This window comes from Phalacrocorax carbo, chromosome 3 (genome assembly GCF_963921805.1).
Source record: "Phalacrocorax carbo chromosome 3, bPhaCar2.1, whole genome shotgun sequence".
NCBI classification, from domain to species: Eukaryota; Metazoa; Chordata; class Aves; order Suliformes; family Phalacrocoracidae; genus Phalacrocorax; species Phalacrocorax carbo.
Genome location: NC_087515.1, coordinates 128,631,937 through 128,655,055, shown reverse-complemented (window position 1 = coordinate 128,655,055; position 23,119 = coordinate 128,631,937). Strand labels below are relative to the sequence as shown.

The 23,119-nt window shown below is 55.2% G+C and overlaps 1 protein-coding gene across 2 annotated transcripts in view; it reads left to right on the top strand.

Annotated features, from left to right (window-relative positions):
* The window catches only part of SELENOI (selenoprotein I), a 32,859-nt gene extending 9,953 nt beyond the window's left edge, over positions 1-22,906 (top strand). The window contains exons 2-10 of one of the 2 annotated variants that reach the window (XM_064448406.1): positions 8,150-8,218; positions 8,536-8,644; positions 11,833-11,907; positions 12,367-12,629; positions 13,743-13,851; positions 15,582-15,630; positions 16,096-16,276; positions 17,897-18,079; positions 20,161-22,906. In XM_064448406.1, the coding sequence (XP_064304476.1) occupies positions 8,150-8,218; positions 8,536-8,644; positions 11,833-11,907; positions 12,367-12,629; positions 13,743-13,851; positions 15,582-15,630; positions 16,096-16,276; positions 17,897-18,079; positions 20,161-20,277 (1,155 nt within the window). In that variant the 3' untranslated portion in view covers positions 20,278-22,906. The remainder of the gene's footprint in view (positions 1-8,149; positions 8,219-8,535; positions 8,645-11,832; positions 11,908-12,366; positions 12,630-13,742; positions 13,852-15,581; positions 15,631-16,095; positions 16,277-17,896; positions 18,080-20,160) is intronic. The other variant, XM_064448407.1, reaches the window with a different exon arrangement.
* The last annotated feature ends 213 nt before the right edge of the window (positions 22,907-23,119 follow it).

Sequence of the window (23,119 nt, the reverse complement as noted above, 5' to 3'; positions counted from 1 at the left end):
AATTGCAGTGAGAGTCTACTGTGGTGTTTATTGGTGCGTGTTGAATCTCGCCAACAATGAACTCAATCATAAAAGTCACTCTCTGCTAATTAGCGGCAAGTATTTGGCTGTTGGGAATGTTTGGAAGAGAACCTGAATGCATTGTGGAAATGAGAGTATCACTTCCTGTAGCTGGCTCAGAAAATGGCTGCGTTATTAGGGCTTCTGTAGCCGACCTGACTTGTGCTTCACGTCTTGCACAAAGGATGTCAGGGCTAATGAAGTAACACGGCTTTTTTCTGTTAATTGTGAATTTTCTCTTTGCAGAGAGGCGGGATGAGGGATGTAGAGAGGCAGAGCGTTACGTGCTTTGGTGGAAGAGAAAAAAAGTTTTATTTCTGCCCTCACCTTCAAGTTTTAATAGAGCTTTTGTGAGTTGTCTTCCCCGCGCCACCTTGCTTCATCTGTAATTATCTCCTGATTGTGCGTGGGCTTGTGTTTTCCTTTGATAGGTATACTTAAAAGTTCAACTTGATTTCTTTTTCTAGGGATTGTAACGCATTCTCTTTTCTTGCACTGACTCGTTTATTCTCCTGGTTGGTGGGTTGGCATCAAACCCAGCTCTGTGCTGGATTCGGCCCAGTTCTGCCATGGCCTTGCTGTCCTCTGGAGAGGAGGCTGGGGCTGCGGTCTCGTGTGTGTCTGCAGCTCCCCGGTGGCTCACAGGCACCGGGAGAGGCTGACACACCTCGCTGGTCCAGCAGGAAACACGTTTTGGGGTGGTTTGTGGGACTGAATGCCCTTGGGAGGGCACGGGGTGGGTGTGGAAGAGCACTTTGGGATGGCGAGCGGCCGCTGCCTGCCCCCTTGCCGGGGTTGCCCTGGCCCTTCTGTTCTCCTTGGCACCAGGGGTGGGCTTGCAAAACTAGCCTGATCCCCCTCTCAGGAACCTCAGCCCTCTTTTTCAAAGTCCAAACCAGCTCTGGCAGCAGTAGGAAGGTCTGTTGGCTGTTGCAACGTTACCATAACAGGTTTCCTGTTTGTGCATTTTTGCTTCTGCCTTTTCTTCCTTCCCCCATTTTACCTCCCCAGAGTTGCTGCTCTGATCCCTCGATTCCCACCCCAAAGGCTCGTCGCTGGCTGGTCCTCCTCTAGCTGCATCCCTGCCTCAGGCCCCTGAAGGTTCATCTTTCCCGCTCCTACACTCACCATGTGTGCATCCTTTCTGCAGCCGATCACCTCGAACTGTAGCAGAAGCGGTGGTGACCCATATTCATGGATATTTAATGCTCCTAAAACAGAGAGTTCCTGGATGCGGTGGAAATTTGCAGGCTGTTTGCCAAAGCCTGCCATCAACATCAAGTGTTGCTCCATGTTACGTGTCCATGGGGATACGATTTCCCCCCCCCAGGCACGGTGATGGGATGGGGTCGGGACTCGGCGCTAGGGTGGTGGGGCTGCCTGGCCGCTCCATCCCACCACATAGTGACCCTGCTACAGAGCTGTGGCCCTGTGGACAAGCTGGCTGGAGCTCAGGTAGGCAAGGATTGACTCGAGCGTGGGCTCCCTATTGGGTTGATTTTTGTAAGGTGAGCTGTTGGGGTGACCACAGGCAGGTCCCTTCATGCTGCAGAGCAAGGCTGGCCCGTGGAGGGGCCGGGGCTGGGCTAGGCTGGGTGGAGATGTGCTGTGTATCAGCTCTGCCGGGGCTGCTTGCTGATGCCTTGCATCCAAGCGTGCTCATTTTATCCCTCTGCAGTACCTCTGCTCTGAGATAGAGCTGTTGTCCCCCTAAGCATTGCTTTTCCTGCAGCCGATTCCTCCTGCCGGAGCAGGGCCGATGCCGCACGCTTCCCAGCCTCCACGCCGGTGCTCCTGAACACCTCTTCTGCCCCTGAGCTGTGGGGCGGCTTCGCTGGAGGCGCGGTCCCACATCCATGTTTGCAGAAGGCAGGGACAATCTCCTGGCTGGTGCTGGCGAGAGCTGAGGGTCTGAATGTGAGAGGGTATCGGGAGGGGAGAAATCTCATTTTCTAAATGAATTTGCACACCTGTGGGGCTTGGGGAGCAGGAAGGAGGCTTCTGCTCGGTGCAGTAGTTCCTCTTGGAGAAAAGGAGCTCTGACCTTGCTGGGACCCCTGCATGCTACCAAAATGCTCCGAGGGCTGGAGCCCCCCTGCTGCGAGGCCGGGCTGGGAGAGCTGGGGTTGTGCAGCCGGGGAAGGGGAGGCTGCGGGGAGACCTTATTGCGGCCTCTCAGGGCTTGAAGGGGCTGATAAGAAAGGTGGGACAGACGTTTTAGCAGGGCCTGCAGCGACAGGACAAGGGGTGATGGGTTTAAACTAAAGGAGGGGAGATTCAGACTAGAGAGAAGGAAGGAATTGTTCACGCTGAGGGCGGTGAAAGCCTGGCCCAGGCTGCCCCGAGAGGTGGTCGATGCCCCATCCCTGGGAACACCCAAGGCCAGGCTGGACGGGGCTCTGAGCAACCTGCTCTGGCTGAAGGTGTCCCTGCTCACGGCAGGGGGTTGGGCTGGGTGGCCTCTAAAGGTCCCTTCCAGCCTAAACAATTCTACGATTCTATGAGTGCCCAGCTGCGAAAAAGCCACCAGGGCCTTTCTGGGTTTTACGTGGGACCTCAACCCACATACTCAATGGCACAGGCTGCCCAGAGAGGTGGGGGAGTCACCATCCCTGGGATTATTTAAAAGGCGTGTAGACGTGGCACTTTAGGGCCTGGTTTTGGAGACATGGTAGTGTTGGGTTGGCAGTTGGACTCGATGATCCTAGAGGTCGATGTCCCATCCCTGGAAACACTGGAGATCAGGCTGGATGGGGTTCTGTGATTCTGTGCTGTGTTTGGACGCATTTAATTGCTAGATGTCTAAAACCTGCATGGTGAAAGCAGGCAGGAGGAGGGAGGCGATGCTGGCGTTGAAGCTCGCGCTGCGGGCAGCGTCCGGCAGCACCTCGGGCAGTCCCTCCCTGCCGCGGCGCAGGCAGGCGGGGCGTCCTGCCTGCTGAGCTGCTCGTGGTGGGAGCCAAACCCATGGGGTGATTGTGAGGTTACCACCGCCAACATGCTCCATTCTTATGCCAGCTGAGAAATGACCTTAGAAAAGATAAACAGGACTCGAGTTAATAAGTACCATTAAAGCACGACGTGACTTCTCGTGCATCAGATGACCGTGGGCATAGTGCAAACGTGACTTGTTTGCCCTGGCACGGCTCTGCTCAGTTACGTTCGCCAGGGATTGTTGAGTTTGCTGCCTTCTGGCTTATCTTGAGCCCGATGGGGGAAGGTTCTTAGCCTTGTGCCCTCTTTGTACTTAAGGAGATTTATAGGAAATGGCCTTATGGACTTGCTGGAGCCGCTCTGCCGAGGCTCCCTCTGCTCTGCTCCTGGTGCAAGCAGCGATATGTGGGCTCGTGGCCGGCAGCGCGGGCTGCCCTGGGCCTTGGTGGAGCGCCTGCAAGTAAAACGGGGTGTACAAATCCATCTTTGCTCGCTGTCCCCAGCGCTGGGACCTGTGTCACCAGCGCTGTCCTCCCCCAGCCCACCCTGGATCCGTTCGGGTGTCTGGCACTGGTGGGCCCAGGGCAGCCGTGCGACAGCGTTTGGTCTGCGGCTGGCTCCTGGTAACCAGACTACTTAAAAGTGGCATTGTTTTTCTGGACAGGAAGGCTATTAGTAGAATCTGGGTTATAAATCTGTATTTTTTTCCTCCTTGGACACGTAATTGGATCTTCCAGAAATGCCCTGGTTGCATGATTAATGTTGTTTTTAAGCTGTATGAGCCATTTGCGTCTTTAAATCCCATAACAACGCAGTCAGCTCACCACAGCACCCGCGATGGCTCCGTGGCAGCCGGGACCGTCTGCCGGCTGTTGGGGTGCCCTGTGGCACCCTGCGGGGTGGCTGGATGGAGCAAGCGGGGGGCTGAGCGATCCCGTGGCCCTCCTGGCACGGACAGGGCGCAGGAGAGGCTGCCGCTGTATGGTGTGAGCGATGAGATTGGGGTTGCAAAGCTGGCTCTGCTCTTTCCTCAAGGAGTTTAAAACCAAATCCCGAGGGGGCTGTCTGGGCTGGGCTGCCTCCTTCCCGCAATTTAAGGAGAAGCGGATGCACGATGCTGTTTTAGAGCAGGGCCTGTTGCAAATGCCTGTCTGCTTTGAGGAGGCTCTGGGCTGTACAAAATTCCTTCCGTGCACTCGTGCTTTTTGTTGTACCTTCCCTCCCTGAAAATGAGGGAGAAATCAAGAGCCCTAGCTGGCGGTAGTCATCGGCCATGGTAGAAAAATGACTTTGAGAAGGGTAATAGTCACATGCATGAGTCACTGGAGCAATGCGTAGAGATCCAAAATGGAAAAGGTGATGCTAATTTGCAGTGAGGATGAGGTGGGTGAATGATGGAGCCGGTGCTGTGCGTGGTGAGCTAAAACACCTCTGCATTTGTAGCCTCGAGAGTGTTTCATCAGAGCAACCTCAGCAGCTGAGTGCGAGACGAGCTTTGGGGGAGTAGGAGTCCCACGCCTCAGCCCGGTGCTCGCGGGGGCGGTCGGGCACCTTGCTCGGCTTTGCTCCAAGGCACGGGCGTGTATGAACAGGCAGGCTCAGACAGATATCCTGAATGTCTGTCTCCAAAAACACCGGCCCTGGAGGGCTGACGCGGGACCGAGGAGCCTGGCGAAGGGCTTCCTCCACGGACAGGCCGCTGCCTCCGTCACCAGCGTGGCGTGACCTGCTCTCTTCCCGTGGCGTGGGCTGGAGGGTGAGCAGCCAGAGGAGCGAGCTGCAAGTGAAGCATCTCTGCAGCCTTCTTCGCCTCCAGCTCTGACCACCCTGAGGAGGTGGTGAGTGTCCCTGCCTTGCCTGTCCTTGCCCGTCCCCCCGCCTTCGCCTGCAGCCGGCGTCCCCAGCAGCGCTGCTGGCTCGCTGCCCCCTGCGGAGCAGAGAGGTCGGGAGCCCTTTCTTTGCTAGCACGGAAAGGTAAGGAGGTGGAACGGCTGTAGGAAGGAAACCAAATGACAAAAAGCAGTTGCACGGAGGCTGGGTACGGCGGATGGTTTGAGTTTGTAGCTGAAGGTGCCTGGCAGGCCACCGGTGTTCTGGGCAAGCAGCCTGGCGCTGGAGCCAGCCCCAGCTTGGGCCCTTTGGTCTGTTGGTGTCCTCTGAGCTGGCAGAGCACCTACCTGCCTTGCTCAGCAGGCAAAGGAGTGTCCCTCCAGGAGACCGGTTGAAGCTGGGGTGGTTGTATCAGCAAACCTCTGCAAAACACCTGCCCTGTCCCCTGAGATACGGGTCATTCCAGGTCTTTGAGTTCTGCAAGCAAGGTGGGAAAGGTGTGACCATGGGGAAAAGCTGCTTATTGACTATTATCCCCCATCCCCAAACATGGGGGGAGAAGGGAAAGCTTCCGGGGACAGGGGCCTGGGGAAGCTTCCCCGAGGTACCTTACAAACACAAGCAGAGAAACTCCAGAGTGCTTCCCCTGCCTCGCTCCAAGCGTTGCATCTGTTTTCTTGTTCCAGGCTGGTTTAGGGACAATGAGAATTAACCCGTCTCCAGCTCTCCTTCTCCCCTAACCAGTGGTTCAAATCCTATTATCTCGTAAAGCGTTTGGAATCCCGTCCCCTGAAATTGCATTAAGCCGGGATGGAAATTCCTTGCGGCTTAAACCTCGCCTCTGTACGGCATCGAGTTTGGGGTTTTGTTGCTGCTTGCTCTGCAGCTCCTACGGGTTTGCTGGCGTGGGGACGTAAGGGCTGGGGCTAACCCGCAGTGGGACGGACTGATCCGTCGCGGGGAGGGCAGGGAAGAGCTGGTGGGGTACAGAAATGCTTGCCAAGGGTGGGATTCACCCAGTGAGGAGCAAAGGCTGTAAGCTCTTAGCCTGTGTGCTCAGAGCCCGGCGAGATGTGGTGCCCCTTCCTCACGCAGGCATCTGTCTTGCAGGGTGTTGCTTTGCCTTTTCCCACCATTTTCTCCCCAGCTTTTGAAACGGGCAGATTGCTTCTAGGGAAACGGGCCTTCCAGCCGAGGAGAGGAGCACAGAGGGAGGAACAAGCTGTGGGTGCAGAGATGGTGGCAAGTTCAAGGCCATGGGGTGGGTGGGGACCCAGAGCTGCTCTCCTGGTTTCCTTTTACCAACCAACCCCCCCTTATCTCGGGGGGTGCATAGGTTATGTTGTGGTGGTGTAGGGAGGGGTGAGCCTTTGCTTTCCATAACGCTGCTCGTGAGCTTGGGTTTAGGCTCCCGCGGGGCGGCGGCAGGCACCGGTGCTGGGGACGTGCGGGAGTGTTGTCCCAGCCACAGGGACACAGGGTGGGCGCCGGGAGCTGCCCTGCTCGGCACCAAGCCTGTGAGCCGAGGCGTTTTGTAGCCTATGAAACTTTTCTTGGGGTTCTTATCAAAGCGTTACTTGGGAAGAGGGCTTTAGACAGGGTGATCTTTGCTAGGAAGGAGCTGTGAGCTGGAGAGCAGATGACAGCTCGTGGTGCTTTTGTAAGCCAAATGATGTCAAATTTTAACTTTCTAGCTGGAAACTCTTCCATGGCTTGTCTAGGTCTTTGATTTTTTAATTTTTTTTAAATCCCCCCCCCCGCAAATAATCTAAAAGCAGTGGGGTGAGGGGGAAGAGCTTTTTCTTCCTCCCCATTTCCCAAGGGCAGCGGCTGCCCCTGCAGAAATCTCAGCTCGTTCATGGGGAGGAGCCCTCTGAGACCCATCCTGTGTGGGGTACCCACGGGCCTCCTGGTGCTCACCCGCCAGTCCTCCCCCTTTGGAACTGCGGGCCCCTCTCTGAGCTGGGCGCAGGCAAGGAGCAAGGTGCGGGTCCTTCACCAGGTCAGCGGGAACCTGCTGCAAACTGCTCTGCCCTGAAAGAATAAGGAAGAATGACGTGGGTCCTACCTCCAAACAACCTGTCACCTGTGCTGCTGCCATCACTTTGCTCCTTTGGCCCCAGTCTCTGTCCACACCTCCTGCAGTGGGGCTGGGAGCTCAGGTGGGAGCCCACAGACCAGCCGAGGTCACCTGTGGGGCTGCACTGGGAAGCTGATGCCTCTGCACTTCTCGTTAGGGCCAAATAACCCTCTGTACCTGACACTGTGATGGGATGTGCCGGATTCGGAGATACTTGTGGATGCGTGGCGGTGTGCGCGGTGTTTTGGAGTATCTGCAGGGCAAGGGGGGGTGTTGAGACCTTGCTCATAAATATCTGTGTCTTTCTGGGAGGAGAAAGTCCCTCCTAAGTGACAGGAGATGAGTGAGGTGGTGATACCTGCCATCTCGACAGCTTCGACTGAAGTGTGCTCGTTCTTGTGCGGGACCTCTGGGCTCAGTCACTGGTGTCTGGGTCACGCAGAGCTGTCAGCACAGAAACGTGTCCCTTGAAGCTCCTGTTAGTCTCCAGTCCATCAGAGAACAGTCCCATTTTGGGGACCCCACCAAGGGGGTTCGTCGCTGTCCCCCTGCAGCCTTTGGCAAAAGGGGTGCCGGGGTGTGAGAGCTGAGGAGTTTGAAGGCCGGTGGGGCAGCAGGAGTGGCCCCAGCTCTCACGGCTGCTGGGGAAGTCTCCCCCTGCCCTTCTGCATGGCACCTCTGGGTGCTGAGCTGAGAAGGTCCTGCTCGTCTTGTGGGGCAGGACTCCACAGGGTTGCTTAAGCATGAGCACGCCGAGCTGTCCCCAGCGGGTTGGTCCCATGGTTAGGGTGCCTGGGGCCATGGGTCTGTCACTTCTCCTCCGGCTTGAGTGTCACCAGGCCCGCGGTGTGGCCGTGGGGGTGCGGGGCTCTGGCAGGAGCATTGGCTGCAAAGAAGGTTGCATGTCCTTGAGTCTCTTCCCGCCTTCCAAAACCCGTTGCGGTGGGGGTGCTTCCCGCTCTTCCCGTGGGGCTGCTCCCTGCGGAGGGGAGGCGTCGGGCGCAGGCGTGAGATGTGCGCCCAAGAGCTGCCTCTATGCATCCGCTGCTGGAGCTGGTGGGTGCTTTTTGGGTTGTTTAGCACCGTCCCTGGTGAGGCTTCATCCTTGACCCAAGTATTCTTGCAGTGCCAACACTTGGGTAGCGGGTGTCCTCGCGGAAATCTCAATATTCAGGATCTCTGGCTTTTTGCAGGTGCTGGTGGAGCCCTGACTATTGTTTTCTGTTTTTCCCTTGTCATTCCCAGTACAGTGCCGTGGACAGCAACCCCCTGTCTCTGTACGTCATGCATCCCTTCTGGAACACCATAGTGAAGGTGAGACCTTGTCCTGCCCTGAGTGGGGTGGCAAAACTCCAGTCACCACGAAGACTTCTCTGTAAAACTCTCAGCTGAAAAGCCCTGCTTCGTTTGTGGTGCAACTAATTACGAAGGGCGCTGCCTTGCAGCCTGCCCTGAGCTCACTGCATCGCGGCTAAAGCTTCCTGCTGCCCCGTGATATGCCACATGCGACTAAGCAGTGTTGTCTAACACCCAGACGATAGTAACCAGGTCTCTGCCACGGCTGGGAGCAGCGCGTGGTCCTTATTATATGTTTTATTGAGTTCATGTGTTCTTTTGCTGCTTTCCCCTAGATCTTCCCTACCTGGCTGGCCCCAAATTTGATAACGTTTTCTGGCTTCCTGCTGCTTGTCTTCAACTTCTTCCTCATGGCATACTTCGACCCTGACTTTTATGCTTCTGGTAAGGCTGCCTGTTCCTGTTTGGGTGTGAAGCATCGGAGCGGTGAAGTCTGTCACCTCCTCTGCCATGACTTCTGCTGCTCACTGATAGGCTGCTTAGTCTGGGCCTTCCCGGAGGCAGGTGGCTGTGCCAGGGGAGGGATGGATTTGAGGGGCTGAACTCGCTGGGCTTCAGATGAGGACTTGTCCAAATACGACACCGTCCCTCCGGCTCTGGGTGGATGCTGCCTGGCTGGCAGCGTGGGCACAAGGGAGGAGGAAACAGCTGAAATGTTGAGTGGGAATTGGCTCTGCCTACAGAGCAGGCAAGAACCCAGGGCCCTCATTTTAAAATCTAACAGAGGTATGTGGGAAACTCTGATTCCCTGAATTCAGCAAGTAGAGCCTTGTTCTTTGCATCCCAGCTAATTGCCCTCTTGCAAAAACATGCCACCACCACGGTCATACTAACAAAGGCAAAATCTTCTTTCTCAGTTTCACCATTCTGCATACGGCAAGGATGTGCACAGCTTTCAACTTTTTAACAGTACCCATCGAATCACAGAACGGTTTGGGTGGGAAGGGACCTTTAGAGGCCACCCAGCCCAACCCCCTGCCGTGAGCAGGGACACCTTCAGCCAGAGCAGGTTGCTCAGAGCCCCGTCCAGCCTGGCCTTGGGTGTTCCCAGGGATGGGGCATCGACCGCCTCTCGGGGCAGCCTGGGCCAGGCTTTCACCACCCTCAGCGTGAACAATTCCTTCCTTCTCTCTAGTCTGAATCTCCCCTCCTTTAGTTTAAACCCATCACCCCTTGTCCTGTCGCTGCAGGCCCTGCTAAAACGTCTGTCCCCACCCTGAGAGGCCGCAATAAGGTCTCCCCGCAGCCTCCCCTTCCCCGGCTGCACAACCCCAGCTCTCCCAGCCCGGCCTCGCAGCAGGGGGGCTCCAGCCCCTGGAGCATTTCTGTGCCCCCTCTGGCCCCGCTCCAACAGCCCCGTGTCTGTCCCGTGCTGAGGAGCCCCGAGCTGGAGGCGGCGCTGCAGGGGGGTCTCACAGAGTGGGGCAGAGGGGCAGAGCCCCCTCCCTTGCCCGGCTGCCCGCGCTGCTGGGGATGCAGCCCGGGGCACGGCTGGGGGTCTGGGCTGCGAGCGCACGTTGCCGGCTCGTGTCCATCTTTTCACCCCCCAGCACCCCCAAGTCCTTCTGGGCAGGGCTGCTCCCCACCCCTCCATCCCCCAGCCTGGATTGATCCCGGGGGCTGCCCCGACCCAGGTGCAGGAGCCTGCACTTGGCCTTGTTGAAGGTTAGGAGTTTCTCCCAGGCCCACTTCTCCAGCTTGGCCAGGTCCCTCTGGATGGCCTCCCATCCACTCAGCTTGGTATCATCTGCAGCCTTGCTGAGGGCACACTTGATCCCACTGTCCATGTCGTTGATGATGATATTAAACAGCACTGGTCCCAGTTACGGACTCTGAGGGACACCACTTGTCCACTCATCGCCGGTCTCCATCCAGACCTCGAGCCATTGAGCACTACCCTCTGGATGTGACCACCCAACCAATTCCTTATCTACTGAACAGCTCACCCATCAAATCTGTGTATCTCCCATTTAGAGAGAAGGATGCTGTGGGGGTCAGTGTTCAAAGGCCTTACAGAAGTCCCAACAGATGACATCTGTAGCTCTTCCCTTGTCCACTGATGTAGTCACTCCATCATAGAAGGCCACCAGGTTGCTCAGGCAGGACTTGACCTTGGTGAAGCCATGCTGTCTGCCTCGGATCACCTCCCTGTCCTCTGTGTGCCTTAGCATAGCTTCTAGGAGGATCTGTTCATGATCTTCCCAGCACAGGGAGGGTGAGGCTGAGAGGTCAGTAGTTCCCAGTGTCCTACCCATGTTAATCTCTTTGTGAATCTGAAGGTTTAGTTGTGTCCTCCTCCTCACGGAGTTGTTCCAGGAAAAAGATTACTCTGAGTCACTTATCAATAGCTTCCTCTCTGTTCTCTCCCTTTGCCCCTGCCAGGTTTGGGTTAGGTTGCTCAGAAGAGTTCACTTAGTTCTTCTAAAGCTGGGCCAATCATCAAAATACAGTTAAGTAGCAAAAATACTGGTTTCTTGGGATTGTCTTTATTGGTAGGTAGATCCTTTTGTACATAGAATCATAGAATCATTCAGGTTGGAAAAGACCTCCAGGATCACCAAGGCCAACCCCCAACCCAACACCCCCAGGCCTCCCAAACCATGGCCCCAAGTGCCACGGCTGCACGGTGTTTGAACCCCCCCAGGGACGGTGACTCCCCCACCTCTCTGGGCAGCCTGTGCCAGGGCCTGACCCCTCTGGCAGGGAAGGCATTTTCCCTCACACCCAACCTAAACCTCCCCTGACGCAGCCTGGGGCCGGTTCCTCTCGTCCTGCTTGCAAAGACAACTTCTCATGTTGCTGGCGAGGCCTCCAGAAGCTTGTGCGTTCCCTCCTCGTTGGATGGTTCTGTAGATGCGATGCCCTCCATTTACTGCTGGAATGACACCATCGTACAGCTCTAAGGAAACAGGAGGTGACGTTTCAGGGAATCATCGTTCCCCCTCGGAGGCCTCTGCGTGTCCTCCTGGGAGGCCACTGTCAAGAAGCCGTGCCTCTTCCTGCTTTTTTTTCAGACGCACCTTTGGGCTCCCTGTGTTGCGGGCAGCTAAGCTGGCCGTCTGCCAGAACAATATTGGAGGACAGGGAGATGTTACCAAGGGGGAATTCTTCTTTCCATTGGCAGGATGCAGACTGGAGGCTTGGGAGGGGAATCCTCGCGCGCGTCTGCAGAGGCAGGGTGTTACCACATCTCAAAGTGGCTCTACTTGATGCTCTGTGAGCAAGTGGTGCAGGAGAGTCTGACCTGCGCACGCTTCCTTGTCATCCGTGTGGGCTACAGTTGCTAGCTGCCAGCACCAGTTCTTGGATCCCGGGACTTTGGGAAGCCGGGGACAGAGGACAAGCATGTCTTGGGAAGCGAAGTCCTCGGTGACCCGGTTTCACGTGCTGCTGCGGAGCAGCTCTGCCATCCCGTCCTGGAAAGCGAACATTTCGGTGTCACTGTTTGAGTTGTGTAGGTGCTTTGTTTTGGTGAGCTGCCGGTCCTTGCTGCTGTGCCTCTCGTGCCAAAATAAACCCTTTGAGAGTACATAGCGAGCTGTCCTGACTTTGGGTCTTTCTGATCTCTGCAGCTCCTGATCACCAGCATGTTCCGAACGGAGTGTGGGTCATCGTGGGTCTCCTCAACTTCATTGCATATACGTTAGGTAAGACTTTATCTAGTTGATTGTGGGGGTTGGTGTCTGTTGTCTGTTCGTGCTGCGGCTGCCTGTTGTCTTATCTCCGAGCCTGCTGAGAAATCTTTGATTCTGGGCTTCTGCCATGCGCTAATCCAAATGCTGCTCGGGCTGCTAGAGCAGCTTCTGGGAGCTGCTTTGCAAAGTGGATAGAAGGAGGTTGTGCCAGAGCAGCTGATGTGAAAGGGGGATGTTGGAACTGACTCTGTTATGAATTGTGAAGTTCTGTCTTCAGTCTGCTTTACGTAAATGTAACCTCATCAGACTTCATTATATTTTTCAGTGTTGAGTAGAGCAGGGGGGTGGGAAGCGCACTCCCTGTTAGAACATGGAGGTAGGGAAAGCTGCTGTTTGCTGGCTGTGTCAGCTGCAAACAGGCCCATTGCTTTGTGGGGTGGTGTCCAGCAACACTCCTTGTTCTCTTCCCAGATGGAGTTGATGGGAAACAGGCTCGCCGGACCAACTCCAGCACGCCCCTGGGAGAGCTCTTTGATCACGGCCTGGACAGCTGGGCATGTGTGTACTTCGTCGTGACAGTCTACTCCACCTTTGGACGGGGCTCCACGGGTGTCAGTGTCTTCGTTCTCTACCTCCTCTTATGGGTGGTCTTGTTTTCATTCATCCTCTCCCACTGGGAGAAGTATAACACAGGGATCCTCTTCCTGCCCTGGGGATATGACATCAGCCAGGTGGTAAGTACGGGCCGCAGCTGCTGCTCGGCTTCAGCAGAAGCTCAATAAACTGCTAGCGTGCCTGGTGTGCAGGAGTGCCCGCGGAGGTGTGCGAGGGATCCGCGCAGCTCTGCTACGTGTCCAGAGCCTTGTAAATCAGTCACTGCAATGCTCTCTGGAGGTGGGATGTCTTCAGCTTGTCTCCAGGCTTTGTGGAGGAGGAGAGCTTTCCAAGACTGCTTGCGTGACTTTGAGCTGTAACTGAATCACAGAATCACTGAGGTTGGAAGAGACCTCCAGGATCACCAAGTCCAACCCCAGCCCAACACCCCCAGGCCTCCTAAACCATGGCCCCAAGTGCCACGGCTGCACGGTGTTTGAACCCCCCCAGGGACGGTGACTCCCCCACCTCTCTGGGCAGCCTGTCCCTGGCCAGGGTGCAGCCCCGTGGCACTGTGCAGCACGCAGTACTCCTTCAGCTTCTGGCCTGTCAGATGCTGGGTGGGAAATGCAACAAGTTGGGGAGAGAGTGCCATTAATGCAGCTGCACTAATTGCCGTCATCCTCTCTGCTAGGAAAAGGGGACTGGAGCTGGTCTCCTCTGACTATACTCTGACCCCTTTCTCCAAAACCATTGCTCAACCCTAATGCTTTTGGGTGGCTGCCTGTTGCAGGAAGGCAGGGGGTGGAGGGCGAAGATGCCCTGCAGCCTGCTTCACCCAGCTTCTGGGTTGCTATTAAAACTGAAAAAGCCCTAGCTAGCGCTTTCCCTGTAACTGCTTCAGCAGAAGGATAAGAAGGAGTCCCTGAACAAACCCTCCAGGGCCGCTGCAACTTGTGGTATAAAACCTCTCTCTTGTGCTTCAGGCATCCCGTGAGTTCAAGCTGTGCAAGGGCATTTTTGCTCCCGCTGCGAGGAGCAGCTCCTGGTTGTATCCTGCTCCGCTACTACGCTTACTCGACCTGGTCTCCTAACGCAGGATGTTTCTGCATTTTTATGTTTTTATTTTCCCCCTTCCCGCCGCTGGGGAGGACGGAACGTGCCGTAGCTCAGAGCGTGCTTCTCGCGCTGCCTTTCCCTGAAGCTGCCCGGCCGCGTGCTCACGCCTGTCCTTGTCCTGTGCTCTCTTTCAGACCATTTCAATTGTCTACATAGTGACAGCCGTTGTGGGAGTTGAGGCCTGGTATGCACCTTTCCTGTTTAATTTCTTATATAGAGACCTATTCACTGCAATGATTATTGGTAAGAAACTCCATGTTGAAGCCTGTCTTTTAAACTCCACCTTTTTAACAAAACCCAATGTCTTAATTATATGATAATGCTGTTCCGTTTGCTGTAACGAAAGCTCTCGTAGGCTGTTATTGAAGTGACTAATTAAGGGCGTTCTCGCAGCCTTCCCTTTCCCAGGATTTCAAATTATTGTTGTCTTCTGCATAGTTACTTTGGAGGAGTTAACTCCAGTCTGCCTGGGTCTGAGCTGACCAAAAAAGGGTTTGTGCGGACAGACACACGATGGCTCCGGGCCTGGAGCGGCGTAGTGAGCAGACGAGGGTGGCTGAGGGTTGTGGCTGCTGCCTGGGGCCGGGCGTGCCAGGGTGCTGGGAGGCAGCTGGAGCCGAGCACCGGTCCCTGGATGCTAAATAGGAGATTCCCTCGTGCCAGGGACCCGCGAGCGTGGGGAAACGCGTCTCCTCCGAATAGCTGTGTTGCCCGAGAGCTGGGGCTGCCGGGCATCGCGTTACCCCGGGGAAGCAGGGTTTGTTTTCAGCAGGAGCCGTGGGGTTTGTAGGTGATAAAATACAGCCCAGTGTGCTGGCGGGTGCTGGGAGCAGCGGCCAGCGGGGACCCCCCGGCGCTCGGGCTGTGCAGCACGGACCCCAAGCCCAGCCAGGGCAGGACCTGGAGCCCGGGGCTGCTGCAGGAGGGAGGTTACAGCCACCGAGGTGGGGAAAAGCACCCTGCTCTTTGGGGATCCTGCCCTCCATCCACCCATCTAAAAATTAAATTTACAAAAAGCCCCTAAAGACAAGCCCAGCCTTTCTCTCCAGTGGTCGACGTAACCCAGGTGAAGCTTAGCAGGGGAAAGCTGTCTTTGCTCTGGTTTATCCAGAAGTTCTTTCTTAGTTTAATTTTTCTTAGCCTACATCCCTTTCTTTAGGGGTTCATTGTAGCTACTTAATTTCAAGTCGATATGTCTTGAGTTGTGTTAAACCTAATGCTTGCACTTTTCTTAACCAGGTGGATATTCTGAGCTTTCCTTTGGCGGTCGTATAACTTAACATATGAATGATAAATGCCGTTTTCCTCTATGAAAAAATAAGAGCACAATCCAATGGCCGGATTTGTGCACTTTACAGGAGTGGGGTTATTAAAAGCAGGAATATTTACAGCTTTCTTAAAATACCTACTGCTAGATAAACACGGAAGGAGCAGTGATAGACTCCCACGGGTTTGAGTGTAGTGGATGATGTTCCCTACCGAGGTCGAGAATTTCAAAGCTGTTTAGACTCTTTGTATCATTTGTCAAGTTAAATGACAAGACCTTTTTTTGCACGACGGGGACTGAAAATGCTTGTGGTGGGAGAAAGAGCAAATCAGCTTTACTGTGAAGACTGAAATCTCCGCTGTGCGCAGCCGTGTCGCTTGCGGAGTTTGACCTCGCCTCGCGTCCCGTTGAAGAAGCATTGTAGTTAAACTTGGTAGCTCTTTGAAGCGTAACACTGCGCTCATTAATGCAACTTTTGAAACTGGAAATGTCTTTCATTTATAGCAGACCTTAACTTGTAATTACAGCTCTTAGATCAGAATTATGAGCACCTACTTTTTAAACGTGCCGAGCTATTCTCGGTGCACCTCCGAGCTATTTTTGTTGCAAGCAGCTCAAACCAGGGCACAACCGCCTGCCTGTTCGTGGGGTGCACGTGGTGGTTTCCCTCTATCGTGGGGCAGTAACGCAGCTCTTTCTCTTCCAGCATGTGCCCTCACTGTGACGCTGCCGATGAGCCTGTATAACTTCTACAAGTAAGTTTCTCCATCCTCAAGCATCCCTCCCTGGTTTAGCACCTTTGAAAGACCCCCCCAAACCCTTTATAACTTGGTTTCCGTGGTACTTTTCAGACAACTGTCTCCAGCGTGGCAGGGCGGCTCTGATGCACCGGAAGGTCCCAGTTTGCAGGGTGCGCTGGGAGGGATGGGCTGGCAGCTTACCCAGCAGGGTCTTGCAGAAGGGCCCCCAGCTTTTGTAGGCTTGTCCCGGCGGTCACAACCCAGAGAGCCGGACAATCAGATGCCTCTGTAATTCAGGAGTGTTTTTTGAGTTAACAATGAAAGCGTGCATCTTCCTCGCCTGACCGTGGTAACGGCCGATATCAGCAGTTTCGCGTAGCAGAGTGGCCAAGGAGATTTTGCAGCCCTCTCCTGGAGGCAGCGACCAGGTATTTCTCAGCTGTGCTTCCACATATTTTCATTTCTTTGCTTGTGTTTCAGGGCCTATAAAAATAACACCTTGAAGCACCACTCTGTGTACGAAATCATGCTGCCACTGGTATCCCCAGTGTTGCTGTTCGTGCTCTGCACCACGTGGATCTTCGTGTCCCCGACAGACATCCTGGAGGTCCATCCCAGGCTCTTCTACTTCATGGTCGGAACAGCCTTCGCTAACATTTCTGTAAGCAGCTTTTGCTTTATGCTCTAGTTTATCCCCTGGCGAGTGTGAAGCCTGCCAGGACGCTTTTGGGAGGCAGGAAGAAAAAGACCAGCTCAAATGTGAGGAGGGAAGGGAGATGCGAAGATTAACTTAACAGCTTTTCTGTTTTGCTGTGATTGAAAGAACAAACAGGAAAGTAGACAGGGTTTGGGGTCCGTGAATTTTGTGCTGCAGCTCTCACTCTTGAGAAACAAGAGAATTAGTTAAATTGAGTGTGTTTACCCACGTGTGCATCCTGTGTTGCGAACGGTGAGCTGCTAATACAAAAGGAGTTCTGTGTCCTTTTTTGGGATAACTTTAAAATGTGGGGGGCTAAAGATTTTGTCAAAATCCGATTTAGTAGTGTATCACATCTGTGCTTGCTTGAGACCTTAAAGGCACCTGTGCTCGCCACCCCCGACACGTGGCTGAGCAGCTCTGTGTGTCCGTGCCCTGGGTCCAGCAGCTCACGCTGCTGCTTGGCAGCATTTTCTGCTGATTGTGCACATAATGCTGGTAAGGCTCAGTCACAGAGTCACAGAAGGGTTTGGGTGGGAAGGGACCACTAAAGGCCACCCAGCCCAACCCCCTGCCGTGAGCAGGGACACCTTCAGCCAGAGCAGGTTGCTCAGAGCCCCGTCCAGCCTGGCCTTGGGTGTTCCCAGGGATGGGGCATCGACCGCCTCTCGGGGCAGCCTGGGCCAGGCTTTCACTGCCCTCAGCGTGAACAATTCCTTCCTTCTCTCTAGTCTGAATCTCCCCTCCTTTAGTTTAAACCCATCACCCCTTGTCCTGTCGCTGCAGGCCCTGCTAAAGTCTGTCCCACCTTTCTTATCAGCCCCTTCAAGCCCCGAAAGGCCGCAATAAGGTCTCCCCGCAGCCTCCCCTTCCCCGGCTGCACAACCCCAGCTCTCCCAGCCCGGCCTCGCAGCAGGGGGGCTCCAGCCCTCGGAGCATTTCTGTGCCCCCTCTGGCCCCGCTCCCACAGCCCCGTCTCTGTCCCGTGCCGAGGAGCCCCGAGCTGGAGGCGGCGCTGCAGGGGGGTCTCACAGAGCGGGGCAGAGGGGCAGAGCCCTCTCCCTGGCCCGGCTGCCCGCGCTGCTGGGGATGCAGCCCCGGGGCACGGCTGGGGGTCTGGGCTGCGAGCGCACGTTGCCGGCTCGTGTCCAGCTTTTCACCCCCAGCACCCCCAAGTCCTTCTGGGCAGGGCTGCTCCCCACCCCTCCATCCCCCAGCCTGGGCTGATCCCAGGGCCTGCCCTGACCCACGTGGAGGACCTTGTACTTGGTTGTTGAACCTCAGGAGGTTCTCCCAGGCCCACCTCTCCTGCTTGGCCAGGTCAGCTCAAGGGAACTCCTTTTTCTTTTGGAGATGTCCATGGTGCCTGTTCCCCTGTGACCTTCCTGCCCCATGAGGCTTTGCTGTGTCCCACAAGAATTCTAATGCAAAGAAAGATCCTGAGTGAGAAACCTGGGGAAGCTGCGCGACGGTAGCTGTAAGCGCAGGCGACTGGTACATGTACGTGCGTGACCGTCCTCTCTGCTCCGTGGGCTGGCAGAGCCGACGCTGGGCGCAAGCCCTGACAGCTTTCTCTTCCTGCAGTGCCAGCTGATCGTCTGTCAGATGAGCAGCACGCGCTGCCAGCCGCTGAACTGGATGCTGCTCCCCATAGCGGCGGTGCTCTTCGTGGTGGTGTCCGGGTTGGCGCCGAGCAGCGAAACGCTTCTCCTCTACTTGTTAACTGCTTTCCTCACCCTGGCGCACATCCACTACGGGGTGGTCGTGGTAGGTGAACTCGGGACGTGGGCTTCGGGCTCGGCTGCCGTGCTCCGACGGCAGGCTTTGCCTGCGTGCTGCTGCTGTTTGGGGCGGAGAATCCTCCCCTGAAAAACAGGAGCGTCGGTGGCAGTGGCTCTCTGTGCCGTGCTCTCTGTGGCCGTATGAAACTTGAGCTGACTTCCTCGCGAGAGGCTTGTGCGGGCTGTCGCGTGGGTTTGAAGCAAGCTTCGCGCGATGTGACGTGACGGGGAGGGGTTGTTGTACCGGAGATTAGTTTGAAACAAATACTCGCGTCTCTGCTGCTGTGTTTAACTCATCTCGGCTGCGGCTTAGAGACCAGCCTGGATGTAAGCCAGCAAGGGTGACCCGCACCCTTGGGCACGGCAGGGGCGGCTCCAGGAGGTACCCAGAGAGATATTGTGTCTGCGTGTTGGGCAGGAGTGCTTCATCTGGGAGTCTCGGTATAAAAAGCTAAACTGCTGTTGGTGTTACTCTGGCGGCTGAGCTCGATCCGCGACCTTGCTGACGCGGCCTGCGCTGGAGTCGCTGGGACAGCCAGGATGGGGGTGGGATGTCCCTGCTGGGGGGAACGTGGGGACACTGCAGCCACTCTACCTTCTCCCCTGCTGCCAGGGCTGGGTAGAGACCCAGGGACCAATATCCTCCCCTCGCTCTGTGCCAGCTCTGCCTGACTCCCTGAGTTTTGACCAGGAGAGAAAACAAACTCAGAGGAGACAGAGTCCCGTTAGAAATGCCCCGGGAAGCGGCTGAGGAACTAGGGACCCATGTCCCCTCGGAGCTGGCCCCTGCCACGTGCGCACACCCTCCTTGGGAAGCCCTGTCCCCCGGGAACCCCAGCTCTTAATGAGGAGCCTCCGGAGTCGTTTGAACTGTAATTACAGCAAAGAAGTAATAGCCAGGTTGTCTTGTCTTTCCAATTAGTGTAATGAGGCTTCTATGCAAGAAGGATTTGAATAGCTAAGAAGCTTAAATAAATTTGGTCTTGGAATCATAGCTGGGGATGGGGGACTGACCAGATGGTGTAATCCTCCTGTCTGCCCAGGCCTGCTCAGTCCCTCCCGTGAGCTTCCCAGTGCTCTGCTCCCCCGAGTTTGTGCTCCCCTCACTTTCCCCCAACTCCAGCTTTCCAGGGGCCCATCTGTGCTGTTTTCTCTTCCGGGATAAAAGAGCCTTTATGGAGCTGAAGAGCCTTTTAAGGCTCTGTGACTGGGACATAATCCCAAACTGCTCTGACTTTGGGTGCAGCAACTGGGGATAAACCCTCTGCCCTGACTCTGTGCCCAGCTCAGCCTCTGATGCTGCTCAGCACTGCTCGGTTTGGGTCTGCAGTGGGTCACCAGACACCATCTGTTTTACCCTCCTGTCTGCGGTTCTCTGAACTGTGCCTAAAAGCTCATTTCGTGGTGCAGCTCCCAGTCCTTTCTGGTCTTCTCATGTCCTCAAAAGAGGTGGTAAAAGCTTCTTCCAAAGGCTGATGTAAAAGGTGCCGGATTACCCAAACCCTGGTGTTGGGTTCCCCTCCTGTGAGTGTCTTCGTGGTCAATGCAAAGTCCTCGACCCCCCGGTCTGAACTCCAAATGGATTCAGGGGGCAGTTTTTCACTTAGGTATCTGAGATTATCAAATTAATTTAAGCAAAATAAGAAAAATATTGCTGGGAGGGGCAGAGAGGGAGCGGTACCGCAGGGTAAGATCCCGTGTGCCCGGGCTCAGGGCAGGCGTTCCTGACCCCTGCCCCTGCGGACGGCGGGCTGGAGGTGAGCCTGCTCCCGGACAGACCAGGCTGTCACTTGGGAAGGTGTGGGAAGGGAGCAAGGCTGTGCCGTGCAGGGCCCCAGCGTCGGGGTGGCAGGGATGGGGCTCAGGGATGGGGCAGGGCAGGCCTGGCTGGCCCCGCAGCGCAAGGCAGAGGCTGTGGTCCAGATCTGCTGTGCCCCTGGGATGGGGGGTGGGGAAGGCGGTGCGGGAAGGTGGCAGGGCTTTGTCGGCCATACAGGGAAGCTCTGCCCGCTTTCCTCCTCGTCCCTCCGAGCCTCGCTAACCTGGTCTCGTCTGCCTTGTCCCCAGGTGAGCCAGCTGAGCCGGCACTTCAATATACGGCCCTTCTCGCTAAAGAAGCCCACTCCGGATTGACTAGGAGTGGAGGAAGAGAAAATCGGCTTGCGGTCTGCAGAAGTACTGTAAATAACTGCTGCAAATACCTGTAAATACTTCAACCATCACCACGGATCTAAACCTATCCTCTGGACAGACATCAGGGCAAAGTACGCACGGTATCCGGTGCAGCCAGGGCAGGACTGGTACGGGGCAGCCCCCGCTGCTGTCCCACGAATGCAAGCTTTCGGTTTTGGGTGAAACTGGACGAGGAGGGTAGCCTTTCAGGTCGCTATTACTGTATATTAGACCAGCTGAATGTTCCCAGTGAAACCTCAGACTCCAGCTCTTCCTCAGGTAAAGCCGGTTGGGGCTGCAAGTGGCTTTACCTGAGCAAAGCATCATGACCTGTCACCAAAAGCAACATAACGGCCGATTTCCACAAGGTCAGGGGAACATATCCCGGTGGGTGGGGGGGTTCCTGTCTGTCCCTAATCCTGCTAGACAGCCCTTCTCCTGGGCTGGTGCTTAGGGAACAGATGGTGATGGTTCTCCCACCTTCTGTCCTGCCTTCCTGCATTCACCTATTTGGACAAATACTTGCACCTTTTTTTTAAAAAAAAAAAAAAAAGTAAAAAAAGAGCAACACACTTCTAGTAATGTTCTACTTGAGGGGGGCTTAGAAAATCAGGGCTCAATTTCCCATAGAAGCGGGAAGGCGGCTTCTGCCTCCCCCGGTCGAGCTGCGGGTACCTGGGACCACACCTCGACCGTGTTCCTGTCTGTCCTCGTGCATTCCCCGCCCGGGAGCAGCGGGGTCTGGGCTCCGATCGGCAGCAGAAAGTGGCTTCCACCAGCCTAACGCAGAGCCAAACTGCCCCCGCTCCTTCCTGCCAGTATGAATTTGCTGTTTCAGGTCGGCTCTGCTGGGTCATCGCCCGCTGCCTGAGCCGCCGCGTCCGTAGCAGCGCAGCCAGGCTCAGCCCGCCCGTCGCCCACCCCGCCGGGCCATCGGCGGCAGCACACCCACCGCTCAGAGAAGCACCTTAATAAGTGTTGCGTTGGCGTGCGCGCGCGCTTTCGGAAGGCTCCCGGGCGCGGCCGTGTGGTGGGGTCCTTTCCAAATATCACTTTGGTTTCAAAACCGTTGTCCCCAGCGGCCGCGTGTCTCATCCAGGGATGTATTTGTTTACTGTCCATTTGTAAAAGACATGTTTGCGTTGATTTTCTTTTTTTTTAAACTTGTTTCTTTGTAATTGAGGTAGAGTGGGGTGGTGAAGACTGAATGCGGATTTTTCTTTTCTGTTCACTTTATTTAATGAAGACCTGTGCTTGAATGAAGAGTGTAGCTTAAACCCAGGCTCTGGAAAGGCTGCATCCGGAAGCGAACAAGCACAGCCGGTTGTGCATATGTAATCTACCATGGGAACAAAGCCGCTCACACACTGATTGTTGCGCTGCGTGGTTCGTAGAAGCTTGGCCGCAGCGTTTTCCTTCTGCAGGTGGAGGCTCCTCCTGCTCTAGGAAACCTTCAGACTCTTTAACTACTATTTAATGCCTTTTTTTTTTTTTTTTCTTTTGTAAATTAGAATCATTGTCATGCAGACTGAGAGAGGTGGGAGGGCTCAACGTCTGTGTGCTCACGTCTGTATGGCTGCGGCCGGCTGATCTGGGAGAGGGCAAATGGTTTTCAGAGTTTATTGAATAAAGTAGCTTACTCCTATATATTTTACTCACGTTGTACAGAAAAATAACCCAAAGTGTACGAAAGAATTGGGCTGCACTTGAATTTTTGACTCTTGCTCTTTAATGAAATATACTTACGAAGGGAGATGCATTTAAGTCACTCTCACAAGAATTACAGGGGGTCTTAAAATGGGACACAGCGCTTGCCTATGGGACGTGCTCAGTTAGCGAAACGGTGCCAGCAGCACTGAGAAAAAGCGGAGGTTGGATGATTTACTTCCTACTTAGGCGTTTGCAGGATCCAGGGAATAACTGAGCTGTTCCCTCAGGCTTTCAGCTGAGGTCTGGGGTCCCAAGTCTGGAGCTTGCCTTGTCCTGTCTCTTCCCACTGGCATTACTGGGCCAGTGCTAATGCTGTGAGAAGTTGTCTGATCTTAAATCTTTAGGGTGTCACTTCGTCTCCATAATACACCGTTTGTCTCTTGTCTCACCTGGTGTGCTTTTGCAGCACGTCCTATACCCTGAAAAACCCCTTTGTGAATGTGTGGAAGCAGAGCTTCCTCTAAAATCCTGCGAATCCTCATTGTGCTGTAGGAGAAAGATCTCTTAAAAACTGGAACCACTTCCCGTCTGCACGGGCTTTATCTTTGGAGAGTCCTGGATTTTTGGTGCCTTAATTTATTGCACCTTGAAATTAGAAAAAAACATCTACAATCGGCGCTGGAAAACAGGCTCGCGTGTCTCTAGTGCCACCAGGCTTGTGGCAGAGCGAGGCGAGAGCAGACCTGGTCTCTGCGCGTGTGCGACTGTTCCCGCCTCGTGCTGCTGCGAAGCTGGGGGGGGTGGGGGTGGGTTCTCTTTGGGCTGTTAGAAATTACCTGATTTCTGCTCCCGGGTTCTGGGAGGGGAAGGGAAACAAACAGAAAGACCAAACCGTCTCGCCGTGGCGGCGTGTGGCATGCTGAGAAACAAACTATTTATTAATAAGAATGGTGTTAAGTCTTAAGAATAAACGTATTCCTCGCTAACAGCATCCGAGGGTGATTGTGTGGTGGTGGTTGCTTGCCTCGCCGGCTGGACCCCGTCCTTGCGGCGGGATGTGCTCCTTGGGACGGGACAGAGCCCTGCGTAGGACGTGTGCCCGCTCCCCAGCGCCTGGCTGGCGTTCGAGAGCTGATCTGTGTTGTCTCCTCTTCCACGGTTAGCGTTAATCGCATTTGCTTAATTACCGATGCACCTGCTGAAT